An 18,253-nucleotide genomic window follows, 5' to 3' on the forward strand; every position below is an offset into this window, starting at 1 on the left:
AACTCAAATATAAAGTCTCTAAAAACACTTTAATACCTGTACCTTGAATCTGGTCTTCAAAAGAGACTTTCTCTGTGAATTTTTAGGGTAAGTTTTGTGTTTTGAGAAGACAATGTGAAAGGTAGTGGAGGTGTATGGGAACAGGGAGGAAATGAATGCTCATGGGTGTCAGGCAAATGAGATTGGGGCAGGTTGGCTGGGAGCTGGTTTCTCCCACACAGGACACATAGACGTGGGCTGGACCATCCTAAAGAGTTCATTCTTCCTGAAACCTCTAATGGATTATGTCTGTCACATTTATGAAGTGGTTTGGGTCACGTTAGGCCCCAAATGATCAAATAAACTTATTTAACAGGTGATATTGATGAAGGGAAAGATATCATTTCCATTAAGTTCAATATATGGCTATGGTTTACCTTTCTTGGATTCTGACAGAAGAGATGATTGTTGATTGGTGTGGTCTCTATTTGAATGAGATGGTCATCTTAAACCTGCTTAATTTACTCTCTGCCAACTCCTCTCCTTATATTGAAGAAGCAGTTCATCCCGCCACCTCCAGGTTTGCATATTCTGGCCACTACCAATAGTCAGATTAACGACTCAACACTCTTCCCTACCATTCCCCCAAACCATACCAGAGTTGTTGGTATAGTTGTTCTCAATTTGTTACCAAAGAGGAAATGATATAAGCCAAAGGCTGTTTTAAGAACTATGCTTCCTCCATCCCCTAAGTTTATTTTAACAGATTATTGTGTCACAGTGTTTTTATGCTTTTATCTTTGACCAAAGTGTTTATTTTGAGAAACAATTATTAAACTGCATTAAAAACATACACGATGTTCCAATACCATCTTGGTTACAATATTAAAGGAAACTCAGACTAAGGCTGGATGAAATTGAACACATATTTCCATGTCAGACTTCCTACCATTTTGCTTGTTTGTATTGATTTCTCTTGACGTGGCCTTCTTTTATTGAGCACCACTCTTTTTTTTTTTTTCTTATTCTCTCTCTTTTTTTCTTTTAAATCCCTTTCCTATAGCTGTATGTGCTAAGAGCAATTGTAAAAGGAAACCAACTTATATTAAACCTGCCTGGAGTCAAAATGTAATCTAACACCTGTAGTCTGCAATTTGTCATCACTTCATGGATACTTTTTTTTTTTAATAACAGATTTCCTGAATTTTGACCTTAGGATACTCTATAATCCAAAAAAAGCAACAAAACTAAACCATGGTTTTTAATAAGTCTTATAATAGTGTTAAGATCTGAAATTACAGCCCTAGAGTCGAACTCAAGTAACATCATTTGAAGTTAGAAATAGTGCTGAGTTGTGTATCTAAACATGTTTTGCCTGTGAAAATGTCTTTTATAAAATCAGGAGACAAGTCATAATGCATGTGTAATTTGTCTTACGCTCATTATCTAAGACCTTCCTTGGTGTCTTGGCTTAAATAAGGATGTTTTTAACTGTAGAGAATATTTTGCATTTTATATGAAATGCTTTATTTTCATGAGAAAGATATGTTGAGTGTGATTCATGTAGTTAAAAGTTTTTAAACTTTTTTGGTCTCAGTATCACCATTCACTCTCACTATTGAGGACTCCAGGATAATATGTATCTATCAATATATGCCACATTCGAAATTAATTCTGAGAATGTTTTAAATGTTAATTAATTTAAAACGATTGTAAGTAATACATGTACATATATGTAAATAAGACATTTTTATGAAAAATAACTTTGCAAAACAAAAAAATGAGAAGAGTACCATTGTTTATATATATTTTTTGCAGATATCTTAAATATCTGGCTTAATGGAAAACAACTGAATTCTCATAATTGCTTATGCATTTACCTGACACAATATGTGGCTTTGGTTGGAGTAAAAGAAAGTCAAGCCTCACACAGACAAGTGATTAGAAAAGGGAGGAATATTTTAATAGCCTCTCCAGGTAATTGCGATATTTTTCTTTGGTACAACAGGGAAACTTTACAAGTGGTAGTTTCTTAAAAGTTTCTTAAAAACCAAGGGTGCCTGGGTGGCTCAATCACTTAAGCATTGGACTCTTTATTTCAGCTCAGGTCATGATCTCACAGTCTGTGAGACTGAGTCTTGTATTGAGGCTCAGACTCAGCACTGTCAGCACAGAGCCTGCTTGGGATTCTCTCTCTCCCTCTCTCTCTCTCTCTCTCTCTCTCTCTCTCTCTCTCTCTCTGCCCCTCTCTAGCTCTCACATGCGAGCATGCTCTCTTGTTTCTTCAAAATAAATATTTAAAAAAAGTTAGTTGCAAAGTGGAATATAAAATCATGTTGATAAACTTTCATACTTTATAATTCATTGATCTGCCTTGTACTTTGAATGGATCTTTTACCTATTCGTGATTTTGTAATGTCATGCATTGGTCATTTGGAAAGTAATGATCTACCAAATGATGTGGACCTTCCAAATGCTGACACATTAGTATATTTTAAAAATTTTGTTAAATTACCACCAATATCATCAGGCACGTCTTTTGTATTCGGGAGCTATTAGGCATATAGTAGCAGCTAGATGTTTTCCAAAATTCTAATTTTCACTTGAAAGGTCAAACTTTATCATTGGCAAAAGTACTATCAGATTATTTTCTTTAAAGTGGCAAGATCACTTTGTTTTTAAGAAAATATCTGCCGGATACCTGAGTCTGAATAACCACTGTTTGTCTGTTAATTGTTCTTTCAAGCAAAAATGATATTCCATGACAAGGATGTGTAGATTAGGTCACAAATCACATAACCACACAAGCACTCTTTTCTCATGACATCCATCTAACTGCAGTAGCCTGTTGAAATTCTTTATGGGTACTTCCCATTTCCACACACAGACTCTTAAAAAGGTGTGTACTCAAGGGTTGAGATTTAATATAATAAGATATTACTGCATCATCAAGGACATTCTTAAATGAAAGTGGCACTTTTACTGTGTGCATATGGCTGTGAAGACTACAACTACCAGCACAGTTTGGTGCCACTGACTTCATTCATTTAACAGCGGTTTTCCCACCTTTGCTTTTGTACCATCAGTACAAATTTCAGCATGGCCAAAAACAAGCAAATAATGTCTTTGTTTTGATGTTCTAGACCTCTTGATAGGGAATCAGGATTTCCCCGGGGCTCTGGGGACTATATTTGAGAACCACTGTTAAAGTATGTCTTCCTAAAAGGATCCTAGGCTGTGCAAATAGAAGGTGTCACCTTGAACGGGTCTATGACTATGAGAGATAATTCCATGTGACAGATGCTTAAAAGGCAACTTCTGTGTGTTAGGTGTCATGTTAAAGAATGAAGAGGTATGTAGAATATGAGAGAAAGAAGTAAGAAAACTTACCAGTAGACATGCCCATTTGTAGATTTGTAAATCTTTGGAGTAAAAAGTAAAAACAGATCTCTGAATTTGTTGCTTATTTTTTAATACACATAACTGATAGAAAAATACATGAGGCATTATACAACTGATTCTTACATCCTCCTCTCATTGTTGAATGGTAGTTATTGCTTACAGAAATCCTGCTTATGACAAGCACTTCGCTAAGTACTTAGCATGCATTATCTCATTGAATCCTCACAACACTAGAAGGAAAATTTTACAGATTGGCAAGCACTGTGGCTTAGAGAAAGTAACTTGCTCAGAACTGCAAGGCTAGTAAGCAGATGTGTTTTTCAGGGTAAGGACTGGATTCAAAGCCAAAACTTTATGACCTCCAAATTCCTACTCACTATTTATATACCAGTGCCATCATTTGCATTATACAATGCCTAGAATTTTTTTTTTAAATAAGGAATGGTAAAAAATATACATATCTTCTCTCAGATACCCACTAGATATGTTTCTAAAATAACTAACAGTTTATTTACTTTTTAACATAGTTTTGCTAAAATGGAACAATAACAAGAAAAATAATAACTTGCAAAACAGGAAAAAACTGGTCTGAAAATAAGAACAAATATGGAATTAATCCGGTAGATCGGAACAAAGACATACTGACCACTTACTGTGTGCCAGACATATGGTGTGCTAATGTAGCTCACAGTCCAATAAGTGAGATAGATATATAATGATTACATTAACATTTATATTAGTTAGCAATCATTAATGCTAAGTTCTTCCCACTAAATTTTTGAGAAAATTAATTGTCTTAAATGCTGATTTTGGGGAAAATGGAGTATTAGGGGATAGAGCTAGGTTGTTGAAACTTAAGACAGATATCTCCATTACATGATATTTTATATATAATCTATTTTTTTGAAAAGCACCATTTATTCATTTATTTTTATAACAAATTCGAATTGTGTTTGGCACAGGGACTTTTCAGTTGTTCCAACCAGTTGTTCTCATTGCCTGTGAAATATATTTTCTCAGGACTTCTAGTTGAAGAATGTTTTCCTTTTTTGGATCAAATATTTTACATTCTGTTGTCATAGAGGAGGCAAATTAGATAAGTAAAAATAATTCTGATATTAACTCAAAATAAAGGGAGACAAATGTCATCTTGTTCATGTTCTCTCCTGTTGTTGAGCGTCACCACTTAAGACCTGAAGTTCTGGGTAAGGCTCAGTCCTCTGGGTTAGGCTTGTCATTGAGAGGTGGATGTATCCATCTGGGAAGCTTCTGTTTTAACCTGTTACCACCCTGGAGCAGCCACCCTCTACAGTCACCTTTCTAATAATTTCTCATTTTCTCTATATAAAAAAGACCACAAAGTCTTGGCTTATTATAAGTAATCTAGTTCACCCCATAATGATACAGTGAATTATATACTTTCCTGAACTTAATCATTCAAGATCTCACTTCCTTCCCTGCAGGCAAAAACCATTATATTTTACACATGGCTCCCAGCTGGTTTTCATTGAGGCCTTCAAAACCTATTTGAACACTGAGAGGTTTAAGAAGAGCTGCTTTATCTTTCTGGGTAGACTTTTGTCATGGTACCATTTTGTCCCTGTGTTTTTAAACTTTTCAGTTTTGAAGGCAGAGGAACAACATGTGCCCAGATTATGGTTGTGCTCTGTCACAGGGCAAGGAAATTTGGGGTTTTATTTTGAAATTCATGTCTCCTTTGAATATATTTACAACTTTTATTTATTCATTACTATCTTTATGTCCATTTATGTACATGTATGTCATTATTTCAGCCCAAAGAGATTTTGGCAAATAAATAAGAAAGAGTTTATTAGACTTTTAACTTTCTCTATGTTCATATCCTATCCACAACTTATTCATCAACATGTAATTGTTGGAGATAGGAGTATGTACTAAAAAGTTTTGTAAATTAATACCTCCAAATATGATAGACATTCCATAAACACTTGATAAATCAACTTCTTTTTTTTTACTCTTTTAACCCAGGTTGGATTGTCTTCAACATAATTCATTTTAGATACGATAAGCACCTCTGTTGAAGAAGGCAGCCATCAGTCAAATGTAAATTAACTATCCTCTTGAAGATAGAAGTACTAATGCATCCTTCTTGTTGTTTTTATGACAGTGTTGCTATTTGTGATAGTGTGTTGAAAGTCCAGAAGTACCTTACAAGCTAGGTTTTCTTACTTTAATTTTCTTATTGTATGAATATCTCTCTTTTCTCTAGTAACTGTGGCAGTTTCAAGCTCTACTATATTTCTGGATAAATCAGATTATGATTGCAATTCATTGTGAGGGCATTCTGTCACCTTGACAGTAAAATGCCAGGGCCCTACCTGCTTTGGCCCTGGCCACCTGACAGTTGTCATTTCTCTCTAGCATAGGACTATTTAAAGTAGGGCTACTTTCTGTGATGATGGAAATGTCCAATATGGTATTGCACAGTGCGGTAATCAAGCACATGAAATGTGGCTAATATGACTGAGGAACGAAGTCTTGTTTTGCTCTGTTTTTAGTTTTAATTAATCTAACAAAATGTAAATAGGCACATGTGGCTAGTGGCTGCTGTTCTGAGTGGCACAGCTCTAACATGCTGCCTTCGTTGATGTTCTTCAAATACACCAAGGATATTCTTCCCTACTGGCTTTTGCTTCCTGTTTCCTTTGCTTGGAATGCTCGTCTGTGTGGCTTGTTCCTTGTTTCCTTCAGACCTCTGCTCAAATGCTGCCTTTAAGGAGGCTTCCTTGAGTCACCATACCTAAAATGACTTTTCCTCTCCCCAGCTCTTGTCTTTATGAATTACTTAATGTTTTGCCTATAGTATTTATTACTACCTGATATTTTACTTACGGTCTGTCAACTCAAAGTCTAGAGACTGTTCAATTTTCTTATGTAATCTTGCTCTTAGAAGGCAGAAGAACATAATGTTTAAGGGCATGACAGATCACCCCCTTTAAATCAGGCAGATCTGGGGGTGCCTGAGTGGCCTTTTGGTTAAGGTTCTGACTTTGGCTTAGGTCATGGTCTCGTGGTTCATGAGTTCGAGCCCTATGTCAGACTCTGTGCTGACAGCTCAGAGCCTGGAACCTGCTTCAGATTCTGCGTCTCCCTCTCTCTCTCTGCCCCTCCCCTGCTCGCACTCTGTTTCTCTCACTCTGAAAAATAAATAAACATAAAAAAATAAAATCAGATCTGTTTTAGAATACCAGTTCTGCTACTTATAAGCTATGTGACCTCACACAAATTAGCTATCTGAACTCCAGTTTTCTCATCATAAAGTGGGATGTAATACCTATCTGCAAGATTCTTGTGAAAATAAATAATATTAACATATTAATAGCATTTAGGCCAGTGTTTGGCTCATAAACTTTATATAAATGCTACTGCTATTGCTACTTCTCCCACTGCCATCATTATTATTATTGTCACTACTTAGACATTTCAGTGCTATAAACACTAATTGTGATATCGAAAAATCCACAAGAGAAACTATGAAATAAAACCCTTTGCAGAGATTATCAGAGAAGAAGTATTGACTAAATTGATTTTAAGTTCAGTTGTGTTGGAGAAAAATCTAAAACAAACTAGGCTAGAATGAATGGTAAGGCTTCAGTTTGCAAAGAACGAGTAAAGGGTGGATGGCTATCTCTACAGAAGGATATATTCTGTTATTTAGGGAAATCACATGAAGAGAGATGGTGGGTTTTACAAACAGAAAAGAAGAAAAGATCAATTACTGGTCCCATGTTGAAAAAGAGGAAAAAGGATGAGGCTGGAAAGTTTGTGGACTTGGGCAGTTTTTTTACATAAATACTGGGAAGATACTCCATTAACCTTAATTTAAAGCATCTGATTCTCAATTTTTGGCTTAGGTCATCATAATCCCAGAATCATGGGATAGAGCCCCATGCCAGGCTCTGCCCTGGGCATGATGTCTGGTTAAGATTCTCTCTCAGGGCACCTGGGTGGCTGTCGGTTAAGCATCTGACTTCAGCTCAGGTCAGGATCTCATAGTTCATGAATTCAAGCCCCATGTTGGGCTCTGTACTGATGACTCAGAGCCTGGAGCCTGCTTTGGATTCTGTGTCTATGTCTCTCTCTGCTCCTCCCCCACTCATGCTCTGTCTTTCTTTCTCTCTCTCAAAAATAAACATTAAAAACAATTTTTTTTAAAGATTCTCTCTCTCTTTCTCTGTCCCTATGCCCCTCTCCCCTGCTCATGCCCTCTCTCTCTAAAATAAATAAAATGGAAAAAAATGTAAGAAAATGCAAAGTTCCTACCCCTGCTGTTTAGATGGGAGGATATTAAGAGAGGGTTATATTGATCTCCTTGTCTCAGAAAGACCGTCTTATAAGCATTAGGCTCTACTCTACTTTTGCTTAGAGTACTTAACACCACTTGAAGGAAGCACCGCATGACATTTAGAATTCCTTGATTGTTGGGGTGCCTGGGTGGCTTAGTCGGTTAAGCGTCCGACTTTCGCTTAGGTCATGTACTCGCGGTTTGTGGGTTCGAGCCCCGCGTCGGGCTCTGTGCTGACTGCCAGCTCAGAGCCTGGAGCCTGTTTCAGTCTGTGACTCCTTCTCTCTCTGACCCTCCCCTGCTCATGCTGTCTCTCTCTCTCTCTCTCTCCTAGAACTAAATAAAACATTAAAAAAAAAAAAAAAGAATTCCTTGATTGTTGGGGCACCTGGGTGGCTTAGTCAGTTGAGTGTACAACTTTGGCTTAGCTCATGATCTCACGGTCTGTGAAATCCTTGAAAATCCCATGTTGGGCTCTGTGCTGACAGCTCAGAGCCTGGAGCCTGTTTCGGATTCTGTGTCTCCCTCTCTCTCTGACCCTCCCCTGCTCGCTCGCTCGCTCTCTCTCTCTCTCAGAAATAAATAAAACATTAAAAATTGTTTTAAAAAATGAATAAGTGTTAAAAAAAAGAACTCCTTGATTGTCATATTAATAAGCCATTGCAATTGGTTAGTGAAGACGCAGGGTTTTTTTCTCTTTCTGTTTTGTATTTTGGGGTTTTTTGGGTTTTTTTCTCTCTAAAAATTGTCTAGAGATAATAAACAACTTTCTACTTGGAGTATTTAGAACATTTTAGAGGAATGAAGATAGTTAAGACACAACCTGGAGAATCTTTGTCTCAGGTCGTATGCATACTGTGATTGAAAGGGAATTACAGCCAAAGAAAAGGGGCAGTATGACCAAAAAACTTCATTCAACCCTTTTGGTTACTTGTGAGACAGTTGCACATAAAAGCTGCTCATTTTGTCATTCTCTATTCTGGCTGCTCTCTCCTTATGTGCTCGAAGATGCTAGAAATGTCACTTAATCTTCATGTAAATATTGTCATGCCACCCAACTCACTATAAAATATTGTCTGACCAAAATAAAACATTTCTCTTTGTATATAATTTCTTTTTTTAAAAAATTTATTTTATGTTTTTATTTTTGAGAGAGAGAATGGGCAGAAGAGGGTTAGAGAGAAAGGGAGACAGGATCCAAAGTGGCATTGCCACTGTCACTTGGAAACCTACTTTCTCACACTGACAGCTCCCTTTGTGTATAAGTTCCAGTTTAAAGGCTTTTCCTGAGATGCTGCATATTTCCAGGTTATTCTTGATCGAAGTAGCACCTTCAGGAGGAACTGTGCGCATTAAAGAAAATAATCTGTGTGAAGTTCTTAGCCTCACATGGCACAGAGTAAGCATTCAGTAAAGGGTAGCTATTCTTGTTCCACTATTTCATGTGTGGCTTCCCTACGTGCATGTGTTAGGACTGCTAGAGTCCGTGAAAGGGGAGGTGAAGTAGGCCTGTGGGTTGGACCCAGGAGAAGAACAAACCCTATCATGCAGAAAGATTATAGTAACTTCAAAGTATAGTTTTGGAAAATCTCTTTAAATCTAACCAGTGCAAAATGGAAAACCCCTAAAGAACCAATCTAATTATTTAACTAAATGGAACCATTATGCTGACTTTTACTACAGAAGGCAAGCATAATTTAGAAAATGGGGCATTTTAATTCTCTTTTGTTTTCCAATTAACACAATTGCTCTAATAGGGGGTACTCGTGCTTGAGTATATATGTTCTTTGAGTACATATTTCATATATAATTTCAGTGTCTATCTTTCTCTTTCTCAACAAAAAACCCAAAATTCTCACCTGTTGACATGGTGGTTCATTTATGACAATGGTCAGGCAGCCCAGATTATGACCTCAGAGCAAATATCTTCTGCCATCAAAGTGCCATGAACAGGCCCACAGCTCAGCTCTATGTTCCCTTCCGGCTATAATTAGGATGTTGAAGTAACAGAGCTCTCATTTTTTTGCTGATGCCAGCTTACCACAGCAGACCACATGAGTTTACTCTTAGTTGAAAGTAGTAAAGAAAATGCCAAGAACATTCATTTTAATTGGTCAACATTATATGGACCTTTAGTGCCACTGTTTTATGGTCCCGTATTTTAGATTTCTTTCTGCCACCAGCTGTCAGCTTATTATGATGGATATTCTTATTTGCATTTGATTATCCTTTTTATTATTATTTTGATTGTTACATGATTACTAATAATTATTTGAAAAGTTTCATCCTCTTCTCCTTGTTATTAAATTCCATATAAAAGGCTGACATTTTCACATTGGTAGGAAGTTACTTTTTTCATCAGGTGGTCTCTGAGACTGAAATTGATGGCAGAGATTTTTTTTCTTAAATTCTTGCTTTGATGTTGATATTTCCTAGCCCAAGAAGAAAAAAATGGGTCATATGGGTAGTGTGTTGTGGTGGTAGTAGTGGTGGTGGGGATGGTGGTACTACTGATTCTTTAATGTCAGCAGACATGCTTTCTTCTGCACTGATTGGGTTGATTTCCCCCTGAGTTCTGGAAAATGTTTAATTTGTTGCTTTAACACAAAAGAGGCTGCATAAAATATGAGAGAAGAGTAAAAGAGAAACGTGTGTTTTTTAAAATGTGAACTCACTATTCATTCGTAAAGGCTTTGGAAGGACCCAGAAAGTTAGGCATTGATCCAAGTATCGGAAATGTGATCTGTCTTTGGAGTTGACATAATGCTTTTTAGTGGAGACTATCACAGTAGCCTTTTAATTGTAGAATATTGTTGCTGGTGTTACAATGTACGAGCAGCAGCTAAGGCTACTCTCTAGGATCCAGTGATCCTCTCCTCTGTCCAAGAAGCCCATCTCACATGGGCCTGGGATGGCAGCAGACACAAATCATTAGGACAGTCTCCTCTGCATAGCTTTCTTTCTTCGGTCAATTGAAGAAGTTCACTAAGTTAATATTAAAATAGGAAATTATATCATGGAGGAGATGATGTTGAAGATCAAGAATAAGCTTGCCTACCTAGTGTCAAATGACAAAACTAAAATGATTTAATAATGAGTTTGGTGTCATTTATTCAAGGAAAATAACCCATGGGTTGAGGGAGTACGGTGCCTCACATATAGTGGAACACTCTTCCTGAGGCATTTGGGCAAGATCAAGTTTTATAGGTCATTAGCAGTAGCAATACAAACAGAGTGTGATTGTCCGGGGTTGAATATCTGACTTTGTTTAGAAAGATCGAAGAACAAGAAAATAAATATAGAGTATTGGGCTTGGGGATTGGCCCACTGTACCGTGTACTGTGCTTCTGGTCAAGTGGAGCATTTACAGGAACTCAGAAGTTCAGTCGGCTGTTATGGCATCACAGGCAAGAGCAACTGTATCTTGGGTCTAGAAATTTGTTTAAACATTAGAGTTTTTTGTTTTGTGTGTGTGTGTGTGTGTGTGTGTTTATTTTGGAGAAGAAAGACAGAGTCTGAGCGGGGGAGAGGCAGAGAGAGAGGGAGACACAGAATCCAAAACAGGCTCCAGGCTCTGAGCTGTCAGCACAGAGCCCAATGCTGGCCTTGAACCCACAAACCACGGATCATGACCTGAGCCAAAGTCAGGTGCTTAACCGACTGAGCCACCCAGGCATCCCTTTGTTTTTTAAATGAGTGGGGAATATGTAGAAATATAAGAGAAATTTAAATTAATTACAACAACTAGAAAACCTTAACATTAAGGTTTAAAAAAACAAATTAGGGAATGTATGCAAACAGAATTTTAATAGTTTATAAAGTGATATTGAGAAGGCCCACCGATTAGAGTATAAAGTAGTCATTTAAAATTCTTAATTTAAGAAAAATATTATATCTTTAAATTAATTTGGAAGGTTTACATTTTTTTAAAAACATTGTTTAAGGATCAATATCAAGGCTAAAAGAAAATAAACAGAAGTTCTTCCTAATTTTATGAAGTATTGATTTTTTTGGCTGAAATGTCAACTATTCCTCCGTTATACTCTTAAGAGTAATCATGAGGCTGATGGTAATAATTACTCTCATTTATTGAATGTTTGCCCTAAGCTTGAGGTGGACAGACTGTCGCCCATGGCCAAATCTGATCTGCCACCTATTTTGTAAGTAAAGTTTTATTGGAACACGGCCATGCTCATTTGCTTGTATATTACTTATGGCTGCTCTCACACTGCAAAGATAGAGTTGAGTCATTGCAACAAAGACTCTAAGGCCCTATAAAGCCTCCAGTATTTACAATTTGGCCCTTTACTGAAAAAGTTTGTCAACCTCTGATTTAAGGTAAGCACTATTCTTTACATCCATTCTGTTATTTAATTATTACAGCATCCCTAGAAAGTCAGTGTCTTATCTTTCTTTTATAGATCATGAAATTGAGGCTGAAAGAGGTTATTCCCTTATACAGGGACATCCAACTAAGTGAAAGAGTCTGGACTTGAACCCATAAGGCCTGTACTTTCTCACTGAGTCCAGTTTCTTTGCCACTAGGCTTTAGAGAGGAGGCAGGCATATCATGCTGATTAACAGCAGGGAAGGCTCTGGAGCCAGATTGTTTGAATGCAAATGACCTTGGGCAATAAATGACTTAACTTCTTTGTGTCTCAGAATATAAACATTAGCAAACTCATTTTTAACCTCTTGCTTTGTAAATGAGATTCTGAATCTCCAGAAATTCTTTTAAGTTTCCAAAAGACTTGAATTTACAAAAGACTACAGCATGACTCCAAAGGTAGATAGACAACACATGCTTAGAGGAATGGTGGCTTTGGAAAGGTGAGATCCTGCATCATATGTTAATATATACATATTTTTAAATTTCAATTATCAGGTCCTTCATAGACAGCAGTCACAGCCAGCCAAGGAGAGCTCCCCTCCCAGAGAAGAAGCTCCACCCCCACCTCCTCCGACTGAAGACAGCTGTGCCAAAAAGCCTAGGTCTCGCACCAAGATCTCCCTGGAAGCCCTGGGGATCCTCCAAAGCTTTATCCATGATGTGGGCCTGTACCCTGATCAGGAAGCCATCCACACGCTTTCTGCTCAGCTGGATCTCCCCAAACACACCATCATCAAGTTCTTCCAGAACCAGCGGTATCACGTGAAGCATCACGGGAAGCTCAAGGAACACCTGGGCTCCGCGGTGGACGTGGCTGAGTATAAGGACGAGGAGCTGCTGACAGAGTCTGAGGAGAACGACAGTGAGGAAGGCTCTGAGGAGATGTACAAAGTAGAGGCCGAGGAGGAAAATGCCGAAAAAAGCAAGGCCGCGCCTGCTGAAATTGACCAGAGATAATGTGAACTCCTACCAGGCAAAGCAATACATCGGTCCAAGGATTTTCTGTTTTAATTTCTTTAAAAGCCTTTTTTTTTTTTTTGCTTCATTTTATTTTATTTTTGTCTTTTTTTGGTCTGTTTTATTTTTCTTACCTTTTTGACATTTTTTGTTGCACAGGACACACCTATAGACTGAATAAGTTCAGTATTCCCGAATCAGACATCGCCTTGGCAAAGACACTAAAGTGTTACACTTTTACAATTGACTGGATCATAGTAATTATAATCACAGGAGACTCTGCCTTCATTATCCTTGCACTTACGGAAGAGACACCAGGCAAGTTCCAGGACGAAAAGATCTACGAAACAAATGAAGGAAGCTACAAGTGTGTGTGTATATGTATATGTATATATCTCTATATATTTACATATATATATTAAATTGCATGGGACAGAGAACTTTACAATCTGAAAGAATAGACTGTGAAATGAGTTCTTAAAGAAGAGACTTGTTTATGTATTAAAAAAAAAAAAAAACCACTTCACAGTGAGTCGCTTTGGCTTTTTGATAAACTGCGGCCTGCTCTCAGGGTGGGGTGACTATTTTTGAATTCCTATTTATTTTCTGTGTTTGTCCCTGATTTTTTTTTTTTTTTTTTAATTCTATGGCTTCCTATCTGGCAGCTTGATGGGTAATTTTTGAGGTATGTATTTAAACAAAATAAATCAACACTGCCAAAAAGAAAGAAGAAAGGAAAGTGGAAAAAAAAAATCAGGGCACCTTAAAATGATACAAGTCAAATTGCTCTTAAGACACAATGCACATTTAAAATGACTCGACGTGTTCCGTTATTCAACTTGTCATTACTGTAGTGAACAGATGCATTTCTGTGGAATTCCAAATGAATAAAACTGAAATTCAGTACAGAGAAAACTTGTCTTGATAAAATAACGTTTTGACGTTGGACGTATGGAATTCATAGTATGAGCCACATTTTATTGTGAAACTTATTTACCTGTTTGTGGCTTCATATCTTAAAATGAATAAGCCTGCTCATTTAAAAGTTGTTTGTTGTTGCTGTTTTTTCTTTTTCTTTTTTCTTTCTTTTTTTTAATAGAAAATAGTTCAATGTAATGTTAAGTTAGAAAAGAAGTTGCCACCGAGTTAACGGGGTTCCCTCTTAAATAAACCTCCATCCTTCCATCTCCCAAAAGATGTTTCCTATTTCTGTTTCACTTTGGGCTTCCTCTTCTTCGTCCACATTCCATCCACCTGACCAAACTTCTAGAGTCCCTGCTCTCACATGCCTCGTCCCTTCCCTGGTATGGCAGCCCTAATAAGAACCTTTCTCTGAATCATTGTGCAGCTCCAGGCAATAGAGTAAGCGAAGCGATTTCAGTGGAATCACCTACTCATCGTAAACGGAAACATTTTCTCAGTTACCGACATAGCAATTACCTTACGTAAAGCAGAACTAATGCCGACTGGCTGTTTAGTGGAATGAGCATTAAAGCTGCAACCTACTATAGCTCTCCAAACCTCCTATAGCTTCCTCTCAGAAGCACCAGTAGCATTACTTCCCACTTGTACTTAGAGTAATTGCAAGAGGTGACCTCACCTTCAGGACTGGCCTTGCAAACCTAACCCATGCTTCAACGTGGCCGCCAGACAGTCCCACACGGTTGGATTTTTTTGGAGTTCTGCTCTCATGCAACCTTGTCAAAGACCTCATGCAATATCACTTTGAAAGTTATTTTCTGTTTACTACACAAACATTGTAATATAACTGTTAATACTATTTATATATTTGAAAGTTATAAAAGGTAGGAGTTAAAAAAAAAAAACCTCTATGTGTAGATATTAACTCAGAACTTACAATATACAGGGAGAAGACATGTTGCAATACAAGCTAATTCTAGCTGCTCAGTAACCTCTGGAGTTTTTAAAGGGACATTTTCCTGTACTTTTTCAAATAACGATGTTGAAAAAATTATCTTGACACGAGCGTCACATACCTTTGCAAAAGGATGGCTGTTTGCAGTTAAGCCCTGGGCCCATCCTTCTGCTGCCGTAGTATGCTGCAGCTTTAATCCGAAAGTCCACGCTTGCTGCTTCCTGATCTCCGAGTTACTCTTTCCAAATTGTCTTCTTACACTGTTGCTGAAGGTCACTCTGTACACGTAATGGAAACTGATGTTGCCAAGCTCTTACAAGGTGGTTCATCTATCGATGGCATCCGCATTTGGTATCTTTTACACTTCAACCAAAAATTTATTAGGTATTTTTCAATGCTAAGTCTTGCCTTTTATTTTTTAATTTCACTGCCAAGTTTGCAGTGATTCTAAGTGAATCTGTGGGCATTTTAGCCTGTGGTCTTGCCAGATCTTTGCGAATTACAATGCATATATGTCTATTTATTCAATATCTGTCATATAATATCTATTTGGAAGAAGAAACTTTCTCTTGTAGTGCCTCTTGACAAAGCACAATTTCCCGCCTTTTTTTTTTTTTTGTGAAATGAAAAAACAAATTGTGTTTTATTGCGGTATCAACAATGTGAATAAGGATTAACATATTGTAAATGTTCTTTTTTCCATGTAAATCAACTATCTTTGTTATCACTAAGTGATAATTAATTTTTAACTTATGTGCATTGTTAGGCTGTTAGAATTTTTTGGTTGTTAAAATAAAACGCATTCAATAAATATGACTTCGTTTGTCAAGTATTTTACTGGGCATCGCCTTCTTTCCCCTTTAACCTTTCATGTGGAGTGAGACCTGGTGAGTGTAAGAAACATCCGCTCCCTTGTTTTAGAAGTAAGGCAGCAGGACCCACAATGGCAGATGTTTGAGTCCTGTACGATGCGTGGATTTAGTTGTATATGTGAATTTACTTACATCTCTATGTGTTCATAAATGCATGCAGGCTCACATTCTGAAGCCGGCCACGGGGAAAGCCATCTATCCAAACGTTTTGTTGTATACAGACAAAACTCCAATGTATAAAGATATATTTATGGGCTTGCTTCTTTATTTTTCTAGTGAATATTTTCTGTTTATAATTAAAAACCCACAAATGACTGCGTGTCAGGAAACTTTTGGAGCACATATGTCCATGGTTAATGGACATAATAAAAGCCTTTTATATTTAGAGCTGGGGTACCATAATGTGCGCAGAGAGGAATGCCGGAAGGATTGATGTATCTGAGAAATGTGTGAAAATGATTTTTTAGAAAGTGCTTACAATGGAAAATATTGCTCAAAAGACTAAAGTTAATAAGGAAGGAGCAAGTGCTTAGCTTCAGAACTGGCAAAGAGAAAGTCAATTAAAAAGTGATTTTGTTTTCTTTTGATATTATAAATTGTCTTTCCTGTGTGTGTGTGTGTGTGTGTGTGTGTGTGTTTTGCATTTGGTTAACATACAGATGTAATTTTTCTTTCCTTTCTTCCTTAGTTTCACTTGCCTTTTTATTCCATGATACTTAACAAATAGACCATGTAGATAGGTTTCAAGGACAGATGCCGGATATTTGCAGAAAAGCAGACAGCCCCAAAGCACAGAGTTCTGAAAGTTTTTAAAGAAAAATTCGAGGCTCGATACAAAGCAAAACACATTACTCATGCAAATGGGACTGAGTTGTGCAGTTGGCATAAAGGCGTGGAAGGAAAGCATGCGTGACAGGATCTGCCTTGTGGCCCAGGTAGCTTCTGTGTGCATGAGGTTGTGTTTTAGGGGTCAAACTTCATCATAGGTGACAAACTTCAGAGTGAAGCTCTGCCCACACATGGACTGGCTTCTGCTAGAAGGGGGCTCTGTGAGAGCAACTTCTATTCCCAAGAAAGAGTAAGAGGTTTCTTGACTTCTATACATTGTCACATTATAGCACCTCAGAGCCATCACTTCATGGGTTGAGTTTTCATCTTTTTAAAATTTTTCTTAGAGGAGGTATTTTTGTTTACGCTGTTATTCCTCTTTCTGTAAAGGTTTGAACCAAGACTTAAAAGTCCCTGCATTTTTTCTAAAGGGCCATCTTGGCATAATCAGACAGTAAACATTTATTAAACATGTCCTCTATACCAGACAGTGCCTAACATTTGTTAGGCACTGAAGTGACAAGGAAAAATAGATGACTTGATGTTCTCCCCCAAGAAGCTTATAACTTGTCAGAAAGGTTTAATATAAGTCCAGGAAAAGTGAAATAGTCCTACAGTGGTTGTCTTCAGACTGAGAGGTATTTGTTTAGTGGGTGTTACAAACACATGCTATGGATTTGGAGAAGAAAATGATAATTGTGTGTGTGAGCTGGAATGGTCCTAAAAGGTGGATCACTTAGGGAAGGCTGCATGTTAACAGAAAAAAATAACAAAGAAATAGTGATGCAGACAAGGTAAAAGTTTACCTGTTCCTTACAAGAAAGAAATTGCTGAAGTAAGCTTCTTGAAGTTGTCAGGGACGCACACACTCCCAACTTCACTTTTCCTGGTGTTCCCATGTTCCTCTTTTCTCATGGTCCAAGATGACTGCTAGAGCTCTCACCATCACACCCACCTTCCAGACACCAAGATGAAAGGAGGAATAAAGTAACATACTTCCTTTCTCTTGTGGAGACTTCTTCAAGCGCTACTCCTGAATGACTAGGAAATATTTCTAGCTGCTCTATTAATTCCACAGAAAAGGAAGGGGAGATAGATACTGGGGTAGGCAACTAACAGCCTCTTGCCATAGAGGGCATGAGGGAAGGTGTTGAACATAGTCAATAGGAGGAAGGTAAGTGGAATGGCACATTTGCTCTGCTGTCACTCACTGTACCTTGCACGTCTTCCTCCTCACCACCCTGAGTTCTTTCCCTGGCCAAACTGAAGGATCAGCCCAAGCAAGCATCACTTCTTCCAGGAAGCCCTTCTTGATCCGCTGCGTCTGCTCTGCCAGTGTGGTTACAAATACTTCTGTGCTCACAGAGTTCCCAGGGTATGTCACCATCACTGTCCCGGAACTTGCGGCTCATTGTGGTTGCGTTTCCGTGCTTGCTCAGCAGGAACGTGGGAAGTCTTTCTTCGCATTCGCCCATGCAGAGGACAGGGGTGGGCAGCTGGAGGTGACACAGGCCCTGTGGCGATAGGTGTGACGGTGTCTTCTCTGGATGAGCATGTCCCCAGGACTGTCCTATTGAGTCAGAGACAGAAATGAAGACTGAAATGTGCAATAAGGGACAGGTGAC

The 18,253-nt window shown here is 37.9% G+C and overlaps 1 protein-coding gene across 3 annotated transcripts in view; it reads left to right on the forward strand.

The window, feature by feature from the left end:
* SATB2 (SATB homeobox 2) overlaps nt 1-15,739 on the forward strand; it is a 191,616-nt gene extending 175,877 nt beyond the window's left edge. For all 3 annotated transcript variants that reach the window (XM_039221780.1, XM_039221779.1, XM_039221781.1), the window contains one exon: nt 12,591-15,739. In XM_039221780.1, coding sequence (XP_039077711.1) covers nt 12,591-13,052 — 462 coding nt within the window. In that variant the 3' untranslated portion in view covers nt 13,053-15,739. The remainder of the gene's footprint in view (nt 1-12,590) is intronic.
* Nucleotides 15,740-18,253: the final 2,514 nt, after the last annotated feature.

Source organism: Hyaena hyaena, unplaced genomic scaffold (assembly GCF_003009895.1).
Source record: "Hyaena hyaena isolate Hyena2069 unplaced genomic scaffold, ASM300989v1 scaffold_1009, whole genome shotgun sequence".
Taxonomy (NCBI): domain Eukaryota; kingdom Metazoa; phylum Chordata; class Mammalia; order Carnivora; family Hyaenidae; genus Hyaena; species Hyaena hyaena.